The following is a 19536-nucleotide window of genomic DNA, read 5'->3' on the forward strand; positions in this document are numbered from 1 at the left end:
AATCATTTAATTCTTGTGTTTGCCATTGGATATAAAACTTGTTTTCTGAATATATACAGTATATTTATATATTAAATATATTCGTAAGTATTCGTACGTTTCTAAATGTGTAAAAACATTAAAATGTTTGTATTTTAGAAGCTGTCAATAGTCCATATTGTATGTTTCAGCGTCTATCAAAATGTACAAAAATATGTGTAAATGTTTCGTACTAGGAATAGCCTACCTATGAACAATAATGAGGGCTGTTTCAAAAGCTTTTTTAACATTTTAAATTTGTTTTAATTGATACCTTGCAGTCCAATTGGTTCGTGCTTAACCCTCTGTTTAGAGAGTATTTTGGCGTGTGCACAGAGGATGTGTTCTTGCCTTCCAAAACAGCCAAACAGAGCACAAATGATGGAATTAAATGGAATACAAGGGTCTTAAAGGGATAGTTCACACAAAAATAAAATGTTGTCGTCATGTACTCCACCTCATTTCTACAAGTTGACAGCACTTTTGGTTTGAGATGCAATGCAATGGTGAAAGACACGAAAATTGAAAATTATTGCATATATGAATACTGAAATACTTGAGCAAGCAAAATGCACATGCCAATATTCTGTTCAGTGTTTTGGCAGCGACAATGCCAGCAGGGGCTCTTATTCAACAAAAAAGAAAACTCAAGGGCTGAGTGCTCTGTCTGGGTGTGAACAGAGAAATAAAGCTTTCTTCTTTCTACTTTGCCTGCAGAAAAATGGCACAGATACGGAAACTGGGCTGTGATGTGCTGAGGACGAACTCTCGGCCAGAGCTCAAAGTTCCACATGTGTCAGCCAGACAAGAGATCCTCACCAGCCTTGTGTCTGCTCTGGACTCTGTGGTAAGACTGCAGCACATTCTGAGTTTACCCATACTGACAGTGTTTATGCAGCATTTTGGTGGTGGATGACTTGAAGAGGAATGTGTTTGCAGTGCTCTGCCATGTCTAAACTGAATGCTGAGGTGGCCTGTGTCACGGTGCATGAGGACAGCGTCATTGCCGTGGGAACAGAGAAGGGAAGAATCTTCCTGAACTCCAGAAAGGAAATCCAGACCGACTTCCACAAGTTCTGCAGTGAGTCATTTGTTCACATTTCTAAAGAATGGGAAAATCTGTACAATATCTCACTATGTTGAGGTTCTTAATATACAAAATAACAACTTGAGGAATGTCATTACATCTCAATATATGAAAAATCAGTAATTAAATGCTCTAATTACACGAAGTTGTACAGACTGGTTGTGCTGTTTTTCTCAGAAGTAACAGATTCGTTATCCACAGAAGTATCCTGTCTGCAAGCGTTGACCTCTTTAAACTCCCACCCCAAAGTTCCTGATGTGGACTGCAGCAGGACTGGCAAAGAGTGCGGGCAGCAGGGAAGACAGAGAGCCTTAACAGACACTCACTCCAACATCTTCGTTCTGAGGAAGATGGTGGAGGAGGTGTTCAGTGTGCTTTATAGTAAGAACCAAACAGACTCTCATTATTTATTTATTTATTTATTTTTATGTTTGAATGGACAAAATATAGCGTGGATGTGTGAGATTTGGCTTAGAAGCAAAAACATTGGTTATTCCATGTAATGTGTTTCAGGTGAGGCTGTTGGGAAGAGCAGCCTGGTCCCGGTGCCTTATGACTGGATTCTTAAGGATCCTAGCTCAGTTGTTGCGTATGGCCTACCTGATGGTGTAACTTTGAGAAAGCCTTCTGAATACGACACCAAGACCTTAATGAAGATCTTAGAACAGAGCAATCGAATCCGTTTCATAGTCAAAAGGTCAGTCTTTAAGTGTATTATACATTGATTAGAGCAACATTGGGGACTCTAAACAGAAGCCCTGTTCACACCAGGGATGGGTCAGGATGATCAACAAGTCGAATGATACCTAAAGTATACTTCGATTTTGACGTGCACGCTTAGTTTCTGCGTACAGTCAAAAGCTTGCCTTTCAAAGTATGCTTCATTTGACTGTGCACGTGCACACACACAGGCGGTTGACGCATGTGCGCTACGATGGCTATGAGATACTGGACTAATACTCCTCAGGAGTTTGGAAGCCTAGTGTACGCATCTGACCGAAGTATACTTTGGGTTTTATCGTCCAACAACTGACTGGAACACTATTTTTGTTAGACAGTTACTGTCAGACTGCAAAGTAGCCTGCTATCAGCAGGTAATATACATAATCCGTAAAGCTCTTATTTTTTGAGGACTATAATAGTTTTGTGCAATGAAAGGATATTTAGCCTTTTTTTTCCTTTTTTTTTTAGAATATCTGTCTGTTATCCTATTGAAGGGCATTCATTACAGCAAGTGTATATGTATTATAAGATAGGCTGTATTTTGCATTAAAGCATGTGAATGACTATAGTGCTTTCATTCAGGTATGCTAAATTTGTTCTGAGAATGATAAAAATTCACTTTGCACTTTGCGTTGGTGTGAAAAATAATTCGCAAACCTTTGAGCTGTTTATTCGCAACAGACTTTGAGTGATCAGGCCTGAGCTTTACAGAATTTTGTCAGATTTTTATAAATCGCCAGTAATTAGCCACATAACCGCATTAATTAGCTTGACCAAAGACCAAATTCTTTCTGTTTTGTTAATAGAACACAAGAGGAACCCTCACGGGATGCCAAATCCTGTCCGGAAGTCAACCATCACTCTTCGATCTCAAAGAGTGCAAGCAATCAGGCCTCCGTCAAACCCACCGTGCAGGAAGTGTCTGCTAGCAACTCCATGCTCTCCAGCTTCCTGTACGGCATGCCCATGTCCTCCCAGCCCCACCCAGACAGCAAGCTGGACCTGAAGCCCACATCCCTGCACAGCTTAGGTAAAGAGCGGCTGGGCATGTGGACGTCTGCTGATGATAAAGCTGTGCAGGCCAAGGAATATGCTGACAATGGTAAGAAACTCCAGGTGTTTGTAGGTGGGAAGGATCTAGATAGTGCTTTTCTAGAATGCATATTAAGCCTGTGCCACACTAGCAGACTCCAAACAACTAGATTTTGTCCGAGGGTGTCACACGTGCAGACTGAAATCTCGCTTTCTTCAGTTGGAGGTTTGACTTGCCGATACAAAATGGTGGAGGGGTGACAAACATACCAACTCACCACAACTCTCTTTCTGATTCCCTGTAATGTGAAGCTTGCGAATAACAACAGGAGTACCGCGTGAGCATAAACAATCGCAATAGAGTGATTTAGGATGTTTTCAGACCTGTAGCTTGCTTGATTTGTTTTGAAACAGGGACTAAATTAGTTACAATATTGCATTTTCTTCATGGTTCGGTTCGCTTTCACAAGGTATATTTTATTTTTATCCATCATTAGTTGCTTTTGCATTATTTCTGCATTGAAAAATATCTGCTCTCACTTGCATACACATATACACACAGAAAGAGTGAAGCTGAGGCCGTCCTATCTGTGTCTGTTCTGCTGCTATCCAAAAGAGTGATGCGATTGTGAAGATCGATTTATATCTAATATAGCTGCCAAAAGGCTGTATTTGCATTTTGATAAAGAATTACAGTGACAAGCTGCTGAGGCCATACTACCTGTGTCTGTTTTGCCACTATCCAAAAGAGTGATGCGATTGTGAAGATCGATTTATATCTAATATAGCTGCCAAATTTGCATTTTGATAAAGAATTACAGTGATGAGCTGACCTTCAGATTTATTTTCCGTCCAGGTGGTCTCGGGCCGATTGTTTTGGTGGGGATCCGAGTGCAATTGTCATGTTCATATGTGTCTATACAAACCGAACCAAGGGAGAAAACGCACTAGGTATTAGTAAAAGAAGAAGCTCATTGGTCACTTGAAGAGAACACAAGAGCCTGCCCTGGTGACAGAATTATTTTTCTCAAGCAAGCAAGTGCTTTTTCAGTTATTGAAGCCATTTACTCAGCAGGTCCCGACTGTCAAGTGATTAACGACCTCCTGCTGACAGACGTTAATGCACACGTTGTCTCCCTCTGCCTGGCCGGTGATTATGTTAATGAGGCTCACACCTGACACCTGTAAATGAAGCTCACACCATGTTTAACTATTAGTAGCATATGTACCTTTATAGAAACAGTGATGCACACAAACATACAGTATATTTGCTCTTTCATTGCTCTTTCATTATGTTTCTGGATCTCTGTCATTTTTTTATCATCTGAAAGATCCTTCGACTTATTGTCCGTAGCGACTTAACTTACTTGAATTGATGTTGGCCTGTCAAACACACTCTACCTCAAAACACATATGGTTTCAAACATGAAAACATCATGCCTGCTGCATGCAACTGCTGTCAGTTTTTTTCAGCAACATGATTTTGACCAGGTGTGACTTATACTCAGGTGCAACTTTATTTCTGGAAAATATGTAGGGCCCTATGAAATCAGTTATTATTTTTTCCAAATTCCATGTTTTCTGTTTTATTTTCTCTGGATTCCGGGTTTTAAAGTTAAATTACATTTTATCATGAAAATTATAATCAAACGAAAACAACCAGTGGTGAAACTCTTGCTTGTGATATATTGCTTAAATATAATGTAATTATTTTTATATATATATATATATAATTATTATTATCATTATCACTACTACTACATTGAATATAACATTTTACTATACATTTACTATCATGCGTCTAGTTAAATGGACCTTTTATTTTGCTGTTTTTGCTGCAAACTGGATGTTTTTGACGACTTCACTTCTCACCTCCGGAAAAGCAGTTTGTTGGGCTAATGTGTCACAGAGCGAGACAAAGAGACCCAAGAGCAGAGGAACAGTTCAAAGAATTTATTAACAATAAATAGCAACTTAAACTGTGCTGGCGAAGAATGGAGTACCCGGCACTGGCTGCACTAGCAAGGGGAGAAGCTTGAGGATGTGTGCGCGCTGTGGCCGCATAGTGGGCAAATCTGTGAGGACTCAGTGAATAGTGTGTTCGTAGGCGAGTGTGTGCGTTGTGGTAGTTAGGAGCAGATTTGTGAGGAATCCTCTATTGAAGCGTAGTGAGTTGCAGAGAACCAGCGCACAGCAGACTGGAAGGCAATCACTCTCTTGACACATGGGCAAAGATGAGGAATCCTTAGTTGAAGATTTGTGAGCGCAGAAAACAAGCATAAAGCAAACTGGAAGGCAACCGCACTCCCGACACTCAGGCAGAGATGGGCAACCAAACTGATACACGAGACAGGACCAACTAGGCAGAGAGAGTGAGGTAAGTTACTTCTCACCAAACAACAATCTAGCCAAGATACTGACAACACGAAGGGATTAAGTAGGAAGTGAATCATCGGAGAACTAGGTGCTGCTAGCACGCTAATTAGTGGCATGATCAGAGTTCCCCTGGGAACAATCAGCACCTGCTGAGGAGAAATACCAAAACAAACTGACAAACTCACCGGAGCCGTGACAGTAATTGGGGGCCTCTGTCAGAAACCACATCGACCGGGAGGCCATGAATGCAGAAGATGTGGTTTATGACTGGAGGGAAATGAAATTAGCTGCCTTCGAGAACCGGTCCACAACAGTCAAAATTACTGTGTTGCCATGGGAGGGGGGACCAGTTACAAAATCCATGGCTATGTGCGACCAGGGTCTAGAAGGGACAGACAGCGGTTGGAGGAGCCCGGCCAGGGGGTTACAGGAGGTCTTATTTGTCATGCAAACGGGGCAAGCGGCTACAAACCAGCAAATGTCTTGCTCAAGCGATGGCCACCAGAATCGCTGTCTAATGAGCGTCTGGGTGCGAGTTGACCCTGGATGACAAGCAACATTGGATGAGTGAACCCACTGTAGGACGTGCATCCGAACTGATCACGGAACAAACAACCGACCAGCTGGGCACGTAGCGCAGCACGGACTTTAGCTTCCACATCCCAGGATACTGTGCCTACCACTCAGTGGCAGGTAGAATGGTATCTAGTAGGACGGTGGAGGTCTCGACCTCAAAACATAGAGACAATAAGTCAGGCTTAATGTTTTTAGAGCCCGGGCGATACATGAGAACGAAATTAAAACGGGTGAAAAATAGTGCACAGTGAGCCTGTCTACAGTTAAGACGTTTTGTGCTATGAATGTACTTTAGGTTCTTATGATCAGTCCAGACCATGAAAGGTACCCCCGAACCCTCTAACCAATGACGCCACTCGCCCAAAGCCAGCAATTCTCTGTTACCGATGTCGTAGTTCCGTTCTGCTGGTGTTAAGCGGTGTGAAAAAAAGGCATACGGATACATTTTTCCATCCGAGGAAGAGCGCTGCAACAGGCACACTCCGACACCAACCTCAGAAGCATCCACCTCCACCACAAACTGACAAGCAGGGTCAGGAGTTACTAGGATAGGTGTGGTAGAAAACCACTTCTTTAATTTTAAAAACATGGCCTCGGCCCGTGGAGACAAACAAAAATCAGTGTAGGTGGAGGTGAGGTCCGTCAGAGGCACGGCGAGTTGGCTGTAATTCCGAATAAACCTCCAATAGAAATTAGCGAACCCCAGAAACCTCTGCAAAGCCTTGCAAGAAACTAGGGTTGGCCAATCGGAGATGGCTCTGACATTGGCAGGGTCCATGCACACTCCCTCGATGAAACGATGAACCCCAGGAGTGTGCGCACACTTCTCCTTGACAAACAGCTGATTCTCTAGCAGTTGCTGAAGCACCTGCCGGGATATTCTGGGAGAAGATCAGACTATCATCAAGATAAACTAACACAAAACGATCAACCATGTCTCTGAGCATGTCATTTACAAGCCCCTGGAAGACGGAGGTGGTGTTGACCAATCCGAAAGGCTTGACCAAATATTCAGAGTGCCCCCTATGGGTTTTAAAAGCCGTCTTCCACTCATCCCCCTTCCTGATCCGAACAAGGTGATAAGCATTGCGTAGGTCCAACTTCATAAAGATGGATGCTCCCTTAAAGAGTTCGAAAGCTGAGAGCATCAACGGCAAAGGATAACGATTGTTTACCGTGATGTCATTCAGCCCCAGATAATCTATACAGGGTCTAAGCGAGCCGGCCTTCTTCTCCATGAAAAAGAACCCCGCCCCTGCCGGCGATGAGGAAGGGCGGATGAGACTAGCTGACAGAGAATCATTGTTATACCTGTTCATGGCCTCCCTCTCAGGAGACGAGAGCAAATACAGCCGTCCTCGAGTTGAAGGGAAGTGCCAGGAAGGAATTCAGTAACATAGTCATACGGGCGATGAGGAGGAATGGTCGCGGTGCAGGACCGGCTAAACACCGCACTCAAGTCATGGTATGTCAACAGTACTCCGGATAAATCTGCCAGTTCATCCTGCAATGAAACACAAGACTAAACGGGAGACAGCAGAGTTAAGACAGTGCGACAAACAGTAAGGACTCCAAGCAGGAACCGTGTTGGTTGACCAGTCTATGCGTGGGTTGTGCATTACCAACCAAGGATGCCCCAACACTACCGGTGCCGATGGAGATTGGATCAGGTAAAAGGACAACTGCTCCAGAGATTTCCAGAGATAAGGTGACTGGCTTGCTTTACTGGGTGATGGCGGGAGGTGCCACTGAGGGTGTGGGCGGTGATAGGTTCATCCAACCTGACCATAGGAACCCGCCATTCGGAAGCAAAGTCAATGTTTAAAAAGTTCCCTACAGCTCCGTAATCCACCAGGGATGAAATTGTATGACTGGTAGATCCATACTGCAGCTGGCCCAGGAGAAGTGTGCGTAATTTGGGGGCTTTGTCCAAGGGTGTTGCGCTCACCAGTAACCCCCTTCCTACTGACAAGTGGTGTCTTTTACCAGACAGGAAGTGGAGAAATGACTAGACCGGGCACAATGAAAGCATAATCCTTGAACAAGGTATCACCGCTTCTCCTAATGTGAGATCCGAGTTCTCCCGACTTGCATGGGCTCTGTGTCGGGCCGTGATTCTGGTGACCTGGCAGAAGCAGTTGACTGGGTTGGATGGCTAGCTGCTCAGGTGGGTGGAGTGCGGCGACGGCATAGGGCCAGGCATTGATCTTCTCAGATGGCCATATCAACCAAATCGTAGAAGCGTGGAGGCAGATCCAAAGGATAGATTTCGTCCAGGTTGTCGTCGGAAAGCCCATGCAAAAATCCGTCCCACATGGTGTGATCGTTCCACTCACAAGAAGCAGCCAGGGTGCGGAACTCGATTTCATAATCTGAGACTCGCCGATCTCCCTGAGACAGTCCGGATAAGACCCTCGCCGCCTCCTGACTTTGAGCCAAGCGATCAAACACTCGGCAGAGCTCCGTGGAGAAGGTGTGAAATGAAGCACAACAGGGATGTCTGTTGTCCCACATGGCAGTCCCCCATTCACCGGCCCTTCCAGTGAGGAGTGTGATTACGCAAGCTACCTTCATTGTCTCAGCCCTTTGAGGGCTGTAAACTGAAGAACAAGGAACATTATGAAAAGAATGTGCTACAGGATCCCGCCTCACCTTAAAACGGGTTTGGAGGAGGGATACGAGCCTCTGAGCACCCAGAAACATGGGGAACTGCCGGAGCCAGTGAGGGTGCCTCCTTAGTGAGAACAGCATTGGGAGGTTGGTGGAGTTGTTGAACGACAGAGGTGAGCTCAGTGAGCTGCGACGCCATCATCTCCAGAGCCCGGTTAGATGCGGAGATATGATCCTGCTGACGTACCAGTAAAGCTCCCTGCTGAGACAGGGTGGAGCGAAGAGTAGATTCCTCCGCTGGGTCCATACTTGGCTAGATTGTTCTGTCACAGAGCGAGAGCGAGACAAAGAGACCCAAGAGCAGAGGAACAGTTCAAGGGATTTATTAACAATAAATAGCAACTTAAAATGTGCTGGCAAAGAATGGAGAACCTGGCACTGGCTGCAGTAGCAGGGGGAGAAGCTCGTGGATGTGTGCATAAAGTGCTCTGCTCTTTGTCATTAATACGCACACAGAGCTCACGTGATGTTAAGGATGCGGTTAGTGTTTAAACAGTGGCTTCTCACATTCACTTACTGTTAAAGCATGCAGCTCATGCAAACCGTAAATTTGTTTAATTAAATCAGCCTTTTGTTGTTCAATCATCACACTAGGACGTATCATGATTTTAATTTGATTAATTGTGCATTTATACATTTTATCCTAAATATGCCAAATTCTGTGACATTCCGTGTTTTATAGGTAATTCCGTTTTTATGACTGGATTCCACGATTCCGTCCATGTTTTCCGCAATGCGGAAATCATTGGGCCATTAATACAGTAATCTTAATTACCCCATGAGTCAAAATTTAAGTTGTGGCTTTTAATCCATGTCTGTTAGCCTTTGGGTCTTTCATATATATTCTGATGTACTCTAAAATTTGACAAAATTAGTGTCACGGTCCTGTCTCTCTGTCAGTCTGGGTTTTGGTCTGACAGGGTCATGGCATTATCCGCCTATGTCTGTCTTCGTGTGAGTGCGCGGTCCCTGTTTTATTCCCGGCCACGTGCTCTTCTGTCTATTGTGTTTCATGTCTGGAGTATGGTGTCTGGGTCCTGACTTCCTATCTAGTTCGGTTCCAGTCTGTGTTAGGACCCAGACATTCATACTCCTTGTCTGTCTGTTACTGATGTGGGTGCATCGCGTTTGTGTCATCTTGGCTGCATGCACTCGCGTCAATAATCTGTCGGTTTTTGTGTCTGTCTCTCGTGTCCGTGGGCGCGTTGCACTCGCTTTGCGCCACGCAGCGTGCCCGGGTCGCGAGCCGTCTTCATGTTTGTGCTGAGGTTCGGTCACTTCGGTAAGGTGTCGGGTGTGTGTGTGTGTGTGTGTGTGTGGCCGAATCTCATACAAGTGTCTTCTTGTGAGAACACGTGGCTTTGTTATAGTTTCTTTAGCGCTGCGTGCTTCTCTGTCTTACGTCACACCCCGCCTCCTTGTTTGCTCATTATTGTTTCATTAGTCTCACCTGCCCTGAATTAACCCACTTGATTTCTCTCCCTATTTTAGTCTCCTCGTGTTTGCTGTCCAGTGCCAGTTTGTCTTGTTCTCTAGTTGGCCCTGTATGTGTTTTCTAGTGTCCTGTTCCTCAACCTGGTTCCCGGTCCGGTCGGTCCTTTTTCCCTATGCCCTAGTTTGGATTCCTGTTTCCCCTACTGGGTAGTTTTTGTTGGTTTCCCCCTCGTGGGATTTTGTTTAATTTATTAAGTATTTTTGGTTATGAACTCTGCATTTGGGTCCTCACCGCTCCCCAAATTATGACAATTAGCAGATAAACATATTTAAAATGGAACAAAAAATATTGATGACATCATCTTGTACTCATAGGCATGTCCCCTTTTTTTGTTCAATCAAATGCTCTCTAGAATGTCCCTTCCTGTGGACCAGCAGGTTGCAAATCATGGTTCATGGCTGTGATGAAACGAAATCCTCCTGGCCATTTAAAAAAGGGACCATTATAATATGTCCCGCCCCAGCTTCCTGAAATATGTCAACACAGTCAAGAAAACAGCACCCATCAGTCCATTTCATGGGGTCTTTACTACAAACTATATCATTCACATTGGTGCTGAACCATATGTAAATGGTTGTTTTTATACACTTTTCTATACACTTGGCTATAGCCATGACTCTGTGTGTGTCCCTTCCAGGTGAGAGAATAGGGCTGGCAGGGGATCTTGCCCAAAGCCCTCCCAGCATCCATGTCTCCAAGCGCCTTCTGTTCTCCATAGTGCATGAAAAATCAGGTGGGCGACAGACTGTACACACTATCACAGCGTCTGGCCAAGGGCAGGCTGGGCTTCATTTCAGGGGCTTTTATGGGGTCTCAAGCAACATGCCTAATGGAACTAGAACAGGATGCAAACTTTGTTTCCTCCTCATAAAGCAAAGAGTCTTAATACTCTAAAAGTTGCTATATAATTAAAATGTCTACATCCAGAAAGTACAGCTACAGAAATAAATGGAAAAAGTCAATGGAAATGGTACACAGATTATTTGGATATCAGAGCTATTTGTTTAGCTGTAGATAGATGTTAAATTTAGAGGTGGATGGGACATAACGGATCTTGGCGGTGTGGAAGGTAGTAATGGGAGTTTGGCCAGATCACCTGGGCTTCCAGCTTCTGTTCCTCTGAAAAGATCAGCATGAGATCTTCAGGCACTGCAGAGAGTCAGGACCTGTCTTAAATGTCTAAAACAACAGAGGAAAACAACTCAATGTCTACATGACAAATTTATTATAAAAAAAAAAAAAAAAAAGATTTTGGATAATGACATTATTGCTTTTGGTTGAATAGGAAGCTTGTTGAAGCAGTGTTATCTAAAAGATTTTGTTTTATGCAGGGGCATGCTTTTAAATAAAATACTATTTATTAAAACTAAATTCTGAAACTCATATGAACAACTACTCAGTAATTTAGACTCATTTTAAGCTTCAAGAAAAGCTTTTAAATATGCTTTCAAAAGTACATGTAACACAAATGGTTCTTGTTTCTAGTGAGTTCTCTAGCTAGTGAGTATCTGGGCCAATTCAATAAAGAAGTGAATGTGACTCCGATTCAGGTGATTCCAGTTTATTTCAGTCTGATTCGCCAGTCGGTCCAACTGATTAATTAAACACACACACACACACACACACACACACACACACACACATGTTGGTTAGACATATACTCTCCATAGACATAATGATTTTTATACTGTACGAATTATAGATTCTATCCCCTGACCCTACCCCTAAACCTAACCCTCACAAAAAACCCTTTTCAAAAAAACATCATTTAGTATGTTTTTTAAATTTTTTTTTTTTAAGCGATTTGAATAATGGGGACACTAGAAATGTCCTCAAACCATATTTATAGCATAATACCCTTGTAATGACCAGTTTGTAACCTAAAAAAATTTCCTCATAAACCACCCAAACCCACACACACACTCACCAATCGAGCAATTCATTTGCAAATATTGTGTGTGCAGTCACCGAGTACAATGCAGTTGAAATTATTGTACTATTTATTATAGTCAACGCTGCTTATTATGAATAGTGTTGCAGGAAGCACTGTGTTAAACACATGATTTTTGATTTGTGTGCACAGAAAAATGGGACTCGTTCATCAGGGAGACTGAGGATATCAACACCCTTCGAGAGTGTGTTCAGATCCTCTTCAACAGCAGATACGGTGAGCCAAATCTGCAATGCAGAATTCACAAATACATAGTGTATGATAAAAAGATGCATTTTAGTGATAAAATGCCAAGATGCCTATGGCTGATTCATTACAATTTACTTATTTCAGCTGAGGCATTAGGCCTGGATCACATGGTTCCTGTGCCATACCGGAAGATCGCCTGTGATCCGGAAGCAGTAGAGATCATTGGAATTCCAGACAAGATTCCCTTCAAGAGGCCATGCACTTACGGAGTGCCTAAACTCAAACGGATCCTGGAGGAAAGACATGCAGTCCGCTTTGTCGTCAAAAGGTGACTCCATCTCAACATACTCCTAATGGAGAATGAATACTGGCCTAACTGGTGGGATTTTCTCAATCAAACTGAATATAACCTGAAGTCAAAGTCAAACCTACAGTACATTTATGGTGTAGTAAAATAGAAACTGTCTGGTGCCGGTGTGTTTTGTAGCACTTTCAATTTTTGCACTTGTGACGACGATGTAAAAGATTTAATTACTGATAACCATTTTTTTTTTTTGTCATGTAATTAACTGTGTAGCCTGTTGAAAATGAATCTAGACATAGATGCTGAATATACTGAGTTTTTAATTTGCTTTATTAGAAAAGGAAAAAAAAAAGACTGTCTAGCCATCTTTGCCATCTGGCAGAGCAGCACTAGGCATCCAAAGTTCAGCACCATGCTGGTTGTGGTAACCGCTGCCATACATAAGCCAGCATGGAGCCGCTGATTTGGCGTAATGAGGAACTCTCCCGCTGCTCCAAACAGACAGTGCATAGACAGCATTTCAGTATGTTTCAAGTGGGCTCATAAAAACTCACAATTTCCTTTTTTTTTTTTTTGTCCGTAGAATGTTTGATGAACGCATTTTTACAGGTATGTATTTCCTGAACAGTTCCAAGCATTACCTGTTTAGCTGCACTTTCCTTATTGCACTTGTTACAACTGTTGTCACTGTTCTTTTTGTTTTTGGTAAACCAAAAAATGCAACTGTTACTTGAATATACCTGTTTGAACATGTTTTTTTTTTATTTATTTTTTTATTTTTTATTTCAGAGATGTTTTTTGGGGTGGGGGGGAATTTTTGGTGGTGGTGGTGGTTAAAGTAAAAAATAGTGGTGTAAACGTCTAGAGACGCACCACTAAGTCTCATTAAAAGTTGAAATTCTTGATAAAAGAAATGTTGGCATTTGTAGTTTGGAATAATCTTTTTATTATTATTTCCTTAAAAAAAGAATAAGCATTAAGGCAATTTTGTTTTAAAATAATACAATTTGAAAAACTTTTTTCCACCAAATTAAACTCAGGTTGTATAACCAAGATGCAAGAAGCCATGTTGATGTCATGTGACAAAAAAAGCATAAAACAAAGAAGACCCCCTTTGAACCTCATGTTTATTAAAAAAAAAAAAAATCAAATGTAAAGGCACATTTTGTCGTAACACCCTTTGTACAGCGGGCACGTCAATACCAATGTTCTAAACCGTTTATTTGTGTTGACAGTGTGTGCAGCACAAAATGGAATGGAACGGATGCTTCCAGTGTAGACGGCATCATTGATTATAAAGGGTTCTGTTGCTTTTGATGCGATGCTCCGCTTGCTTCCATTGTAGAGAGGGTGAAAAGAAAACTTCTTGATATTCATGACTAAAACATTCATGATATTTGTAAAAAAAAAAAAAAAAAAAAATTTCCTTAAAACAAATTTATAGAAAGCATTTTTTAAATTAATGATTAAGTTGTATACACTCTCACGTCTGTTCAAGGGAAGTATATGTCTCTGCGGAGCAATAATGGGCATTTTTCAATCGGTGGGCGTTTCCAATCCAGGATGGGCGTTTCGGAACAATTCAATGAAACTAGGGAATCTCAGTGTAGTAGGCAAATAGTGTAAAGCGGTTGAAAATGCCCATCCCAGTTTGAAAGCACCCACTGATTGGAAAATGCCTTTTTTTGTTCTGCAGAGACAATGTCTCATTGAAGGTACAAGGAAAGTATTTTAATATCTCTTGCTTGATGGTACCTTGACATTTTTTTTTAGTCAGATCATTTGTTTTAGAAAATGCTATAAATAATTTTCAAAAATGAATGAAACCAACATGGACACACATATATATTTTTGTTTTTGTTTTTTTGTAAATTCTTACTTAAAAACTCACCTCAGACAACCTTATTTGTGAATGACCCCATAATTCAAAAGAGGGCTTTTATCCACTTTAAGATGCAAGCATTACATTAAAGAGTTTGTTTGTCCCCTTGTATCTAAAAATAGAATATTATGAATATATCAATACACGAATGGACACAAATGTTTTTTAGAATAACTTTGTCTTTGACACCTCTAAGCTACTGTATTTGTGCCTCATGTGGCCCTTAAAAAAATTACATTCATTGGTTTAACCTATCCACAGATTTAATATTAGCAAACTATAGTGTTGGCAAGTCGATTAGGACATCTACTTTGTGCATGACATGAGTAATGTTTCCAACAATTGTTTACAGACAGATTGTTTCACTTTTAATTGACTATCACAATTCCAGTGGGTCAGAAGTTTACATACACTAACTGTGCCTTTAAGCAGCTTGGAAAATTCCAGAAAATGATGTCAAGCCTTTAGAAAATTAGCCAATTAGCTTCTGATAGGAGGTGTGCTAAATTGGACGTGTACCTGTGGATGTATTTTAAGGCCTATCTACAAACTCGGTGCCTCTTTGCTTGACATCATGGGAAAATCATAGAAATCAGCCAAGACCTCAGAAAAAAAAAGTTGTGGACCTCCACAAGTCTGGTTCATTCTTTGGAGCAATTTCCAAATGCCAGAAGGTACCACGTTCATCTGTACAAACAATAGTTCACAAGTATAAACACCATGGGACCACGCAGCCATCATACCGCTCAGGAAGGAGACACATTCGGTCTCCTAGAGATGAACGTAGTTTGGTGTGAAAAGTGCAAATCAATCTCAGAACAACAGAAAAGGACCTTGTGAAGATGCTGGAGGAAACGGGTAGAAAAGTATCTATATCCACAGTAAAACAAGTCCTATATCAACATAACCTTAAAGGCTGCTCAGCAAGGAAGAATCCAATGCTCCAAAACCACCATAAAAAAGCCAGACTACAGTTTGCAAGTGCACATGGGGACAAAGATTGTACTTTTTGGAGAAATGTCCACTGGTCAAATGAAACAAAAAGTGAACTGTTTGGCCATGATGACCATCGTTATGTTTGTATGAAAAAGGGTGAGACTTGCAAGCCGAAGAACACCATCCCAACCGTGAAGCATGGGGGTGGCAGCATCATGTTGTGGGGGTGCTTTGCTGCAGGAGGGACTGGTGCACTTCACAAAATAGAAGACATCATGAGGAAGGAAAATTACATGGATATATTTAAGCAACATCTCAAGACATCAGCCAGGAAGTTAAAGCTTGGTCGCAAATGGGTCTTCCAAATGGACAATGACCCCAAGCATACCTCCAAAATTGTGGCAAAATGACTCAAGCACAACAAAGTCAAGGTATTGGAGTGGCCATCACAAAGCCCTGACCTCAATCCGATCTGAAAAAGCGTGTGCGAGCAAGGAGGCCTACAAACCTGACTCAGTTACACCAGTTCTGTCTGGATGAATGGGCCAAAATTCCAGCAACTCATTGTGAGAAGCTTGTGGAAGGATACCCAAAACATTTGACCTAAGTTAAACAATTTAAAGGCAATGCTACCAAATAATAACAAAGTGTATGTAAATTTCTGACCCACTGGGAATGTGATGAAAGAAATAAAAGCTTAAATCTATAATTCTCTCTACTATTATTCTGACATTTCACATTCTTAAAATAAAGTAATGGTCCTAACTGACCTAAGACAGGGAATGTTTTCTACGATTAAATGTCAAGAATTGTGAAAAACTGAGTTTAAATGTATTTGGCTAAGTTGACTTTGTTGTCCTTAAGCCATTTTGCCACAACTTTGGAGGTATTCTTAGGGTCATTATCCATTTGGAAGACCCATTTGTGGCCGAGCTTTAACTTCCTGGCTGATGTCTTGAGACGTTGCTTGAATATATTCACATTTTTCTTCCTCATGATGCCATCTGTTTTGTGAAGTGCACCAGTCCTTCCTCAGCAAAGCACCCCCACAACATGATGCTGCCACCCCCATGTTTCACAGTTGGGTTGGTGTTCTTCGGCTTGCAAGCCTCACCCTTTTTCCTCCAAAAATAACAATGGTCATTATGGCCAAACAGTTCAATTTCTGTTTCATTAGACCAGAGGACATTTCTCCAAAAAGTAAGATCTTTGTCCCCATGTGCACTTGCAAACTGTAGTCTGGCTTTTTTATGGTGGTTTTGGAGCAGTGGTTTCTTCCTTGCTGAGCAGCCTTTCAGATTATGTCAATATAGGACTTGTTTTACTGTGGATAGAGATACTTGTCTACCTGTTTCCTCCAGCATCTTCACAAGGTCCTTTGCTGTTGTTCTGGGATTGATTTGCACTTTTTGCACCAAACTACGTTCATCTCTAGGAGACCGAATGTGTCTCTTTCCTGAGCTGTATGATGGCTGCGTGGTCCCATGATGTTCATACTTGCGTACTATTGTTTTTACAGATGATTGTGGTACCTTCAGGTGTTTGGAAATTGCTCCCAAGAATGAACCAGACTTGTGGAGGTCCACAGTTTTTTTTTTCTGAGGTCTTGGCTGATTTCTATGATTTTCCCATGATGCCAAGCAAAGAGGCACTGAGTTTGTAGGTAGGCCTTAAAATACATCCACAGGTACACCTCCAATTCAGTTCACCTCCTATCAGAAGCTAACTGGCTAATTGTCTAAAGGCTTGACATCATTTTCTGGAATTTTCCAAGCTGCTTAAAGGCACAGTTAACTTCGCGTATGTATACTTCTGACCCACGAATTGTGATTTATAGTCAATTAAAAGTGAAACAATCTGCCTGTAAACAGTTATTGGAAACATTACTCGTGTCATGCACAAAGTAGATGTCCTAAACGACTTGCCAAAACTATAGTTTGCTAAAATGTAATCTGTGGAGTGGTTAAAAAATTTGTTTTAATGACTGCAACCTAAGTGTATGTAAACTTCTGACTTCAACTGTATATAATATATTCTTATTCTTATTATTTTGTGAAGTTAGCTCAAAGCACTTTGTTACAGTGAAAAATCCTTTTTTACAGTGTGTGGCAATATTATATCATGATGTTTGTTTTGTATGCATATGTATTGAACTTTTCTCATTCTTTGTAAGCTGCTGGTAAAGTTGCAAAGGAGGAGGGCAAACAGGATGGCGCCACCCCTGAGGATGGTTTCCCAGATGGACTCAGGGTGCCGAGCTCTTCCCTAGATTTGGTCAGCAACACTCACAGTAGCAGGTACCATTTCCCTTAAGTTCCCACCACAACAAAAGTGCAATATCAGTATTTCCATACTGTTGTTACACAGCTCTGTGGAATACTTAATTCTGATTGGTAGTCAAATTACCACTAAAATTCAATTGACAATTGACAGTTGTCCTATGCAACTAATTTCCTACATAGTTGTGCTAGTTTTATGTCTCTCGTATCATTCTTTCTTCTTACATAATAAAACAGTTTAAACTCAAATCAACATTTCATGTCATTTATTTATTTATTTGGTAATTAGCCATGTAATAATCAGAAAAATGTGCAGTCAGCCAGTCATTAGGGCTAAATAAAGCTTGTTAGGGCATGTTTTATGAAAATTACTGGCAGGCTGTACATTATACCTCATATACTATAGTTGGCATTATAGTTGGTATACTGTAATTTCCTGCAATTAAAAAGTAGAAAAGTAATTAGGAATAATGCATGGGACAAAAAAATACAGTGTACAGCCTTTTCCTCAGCATTTTGCAAACAAAATCTTTTGCAAATGTCTTTGTTGCAGATCGACTAGCTCCTGTGTCAGTCCTTTGGCTGAATGTGAAGCAGGTAGATTTGTGAAATCGCCCACTCATCATTTAAATAGAGCTTTTGCCTTTTGCCGTGTAGTTTTATAATTATATAATATATTTTTTTTTAAGTGTAAACTTCTATCTAAACTATCTAATTGTTTTGTTTTTCAGGGCCTTCTGGGGACTGTCTACCTTTGAAAAAGATCAAAACTGAACCCCCAGATGGAGAAATCATCCAGGTGACAGTGCCAGGTATGTTCTCCCCAGTCCCACTATAAAGCTTCAGCTGATTGCGTTGATATTTTGCTTATTACTGCAAGTCTTGCTCTCTTTTTGAAGTCATCGTTTGTTCAAAACAATAGTCCATGCAGAAATGTTGAGAATTTAAATTAAATTAATTTCTAAAGTCAGCACAAAATCCCTGTTGGTCTGCTAGATGGGAAGGCATTAAGTCCCTCCACACAATATTTCCCACAGTAAAAATGGGGAAATTGAACTAATAATTTAAATATTCTGTCTCACCCATAAATATTTGACAGTGCGGAACTTAAATGCATTGCAAATTTGGTCTCATGTTGTCTTTACATTTACAACCACATTTGTCTTTTTCTGTCTATCTCTCATCTTGTGTTCTCAGAGTCCAGTGCTCCTACAGAGGAGCCGAGTGAGCCTCCGGCTGAGCGGGTGACCCCTGACCTCTGTCTTCCTTTGGAGCCTGTAGCAGGTAAAGGCATCCTGGCCTCCTCTCATGTATCTGGACGTAGCTCCTCCTTAATGCCACATGCTCTGTTTCTCTTGCCTTAAAGGAATAGTCACCCCAAAATAAAAATTCTCTCATCATTTACTCTCATGCTATCCCAGATGTGTAAGACTTTTGTTTTTGCTGAACACAAAGATTTTTAGAAGAATATTTTAACTCTGTAGGCCTATACAATGCAAGTGAATGGTGGCCAGAACTTTGAAGCTCCAAAAATCACATAAAGGCAGCATAAAGGTAATCGATACAACTCCAGTGGTTTAATCCATGTCTTTAGAAGTGATATGATAAGTGTGGCTGAGAAACAGATCAATATTTAAGTCCTTTTTTACTATAAATCTACTTTCACAAAGCCCTCCTATGTACGTTATTGAGAGTTCTTCTGCTTTTTGCCGATTCACATTCTTCATGCATATCGCAGTAGTTTGGTAGACTGTCTGTCTGTTTGTTCACTGTTCGTTTTTAGGATTATGTAATGATTTTTATTTTTAAAACTTTTAAGATTTCGTAAACTTTATTTGAAAGTGTATTGGGCACAGTGCAACCTACTTGACAAGGACATTCGCTTAGATGAGTGATAGACATTACTGTTTGAACCAGGATTTCCAGTTTCGGTCGTGACGAGTGGCAGGTTCGGGTCTGCGACCTGGTGCTGTTTGGGACCTGACTTCTGTTTTTTCACCACTGGCCTGACCGGTTGT

The 19536-nt window shown here is 41.4% G+C and overlaps 1 protein-coding gene across 7 annotated transcripts in view; it reads left to right on the forward strand.

Moving 5' to 3' along the window:
- LOC127439841 (general transcription factor II-I repeat domain-containing protein 1-like) overlaps nucleotides 1-19536 on the forward strand; it is a 51835-nt gene that overhangs the window by 9940 nt on the left and 22359 nt on the right. For 4 of the 7 annotated variants that reach the window (XM_051696080.1, XM_051696081.1, XM_051696082.1 and 1 more), the window contains exons 2-14: nucleotides 736-865; nucleotides 958-1099; nucleotides 1283-1486; nucleotides 1619-1802; nucleotides 2635-2930; nucleotides 10615-10710; nucleotides 12061-12144; nucleotides 12262-12445; nucleotides 13005-13030; nucleotides 17413-17536; nucleotides 18072-18115; nucleotides 18250-18330; nucleotides 18716-18802. In XM_051696080.1, the coding sequence (XP_051552040.1) occupies nucleotides 740-865; nucleotides 958-1099; nucleotides 1283-1486; nucleotides 1619-1802; nucleotides 2635-2930; nucleotides 10615-10710; nucleotides 12061-12144; nucleotides 12262-12445; nucleotides 13005-13030; nucleotides 17413-17536; nucleotides 18072-18115; nucleotides 18250-18330; nucleotides 18716-18802 (1678 nt within the window). In that variant the 5' untranslated portion in view covers nucleotides 736-739. The remainder of the gene's footprint in view (nucleotides 1-735; nucleotides 866-957; nucleotides 1100-1282; nucleotides 1487-1618; nucleotides 1803-2634; nucleotides 2931-10614; nucleotides 10711-12060; nucleotides 12145-12261; nucleotides 12446-13004; nucleotides 13031-17412; nucleotides 17537-18071; nucleotides 18116-18249; nucleotides 18331-18715; nucleotides 18803-19536) is intronic. The other 3 variants (XM_051696084.1, XM_051696086.1, XM_051696085.1) reach the window with 2 other exon arrangements.

This window comes from Myxocyprinus asiaticus, chromosome 4, assembly GCF_019703515.2.
Source record: "Myxocyprinus asiaticus isolate MX2 ecotype Aquarium Trade chromosome 4, UBuf_Myxa_2, whole genome shotgun sequence".
Classification (NCBI taxonomy): domain Eukaryota; kingdom Metazoa; phylum Chordata; class Actinopteri; order Cypriniformes; family Catostomidae; genus Myxocyprinus; species Myxocyprinus asiaticus.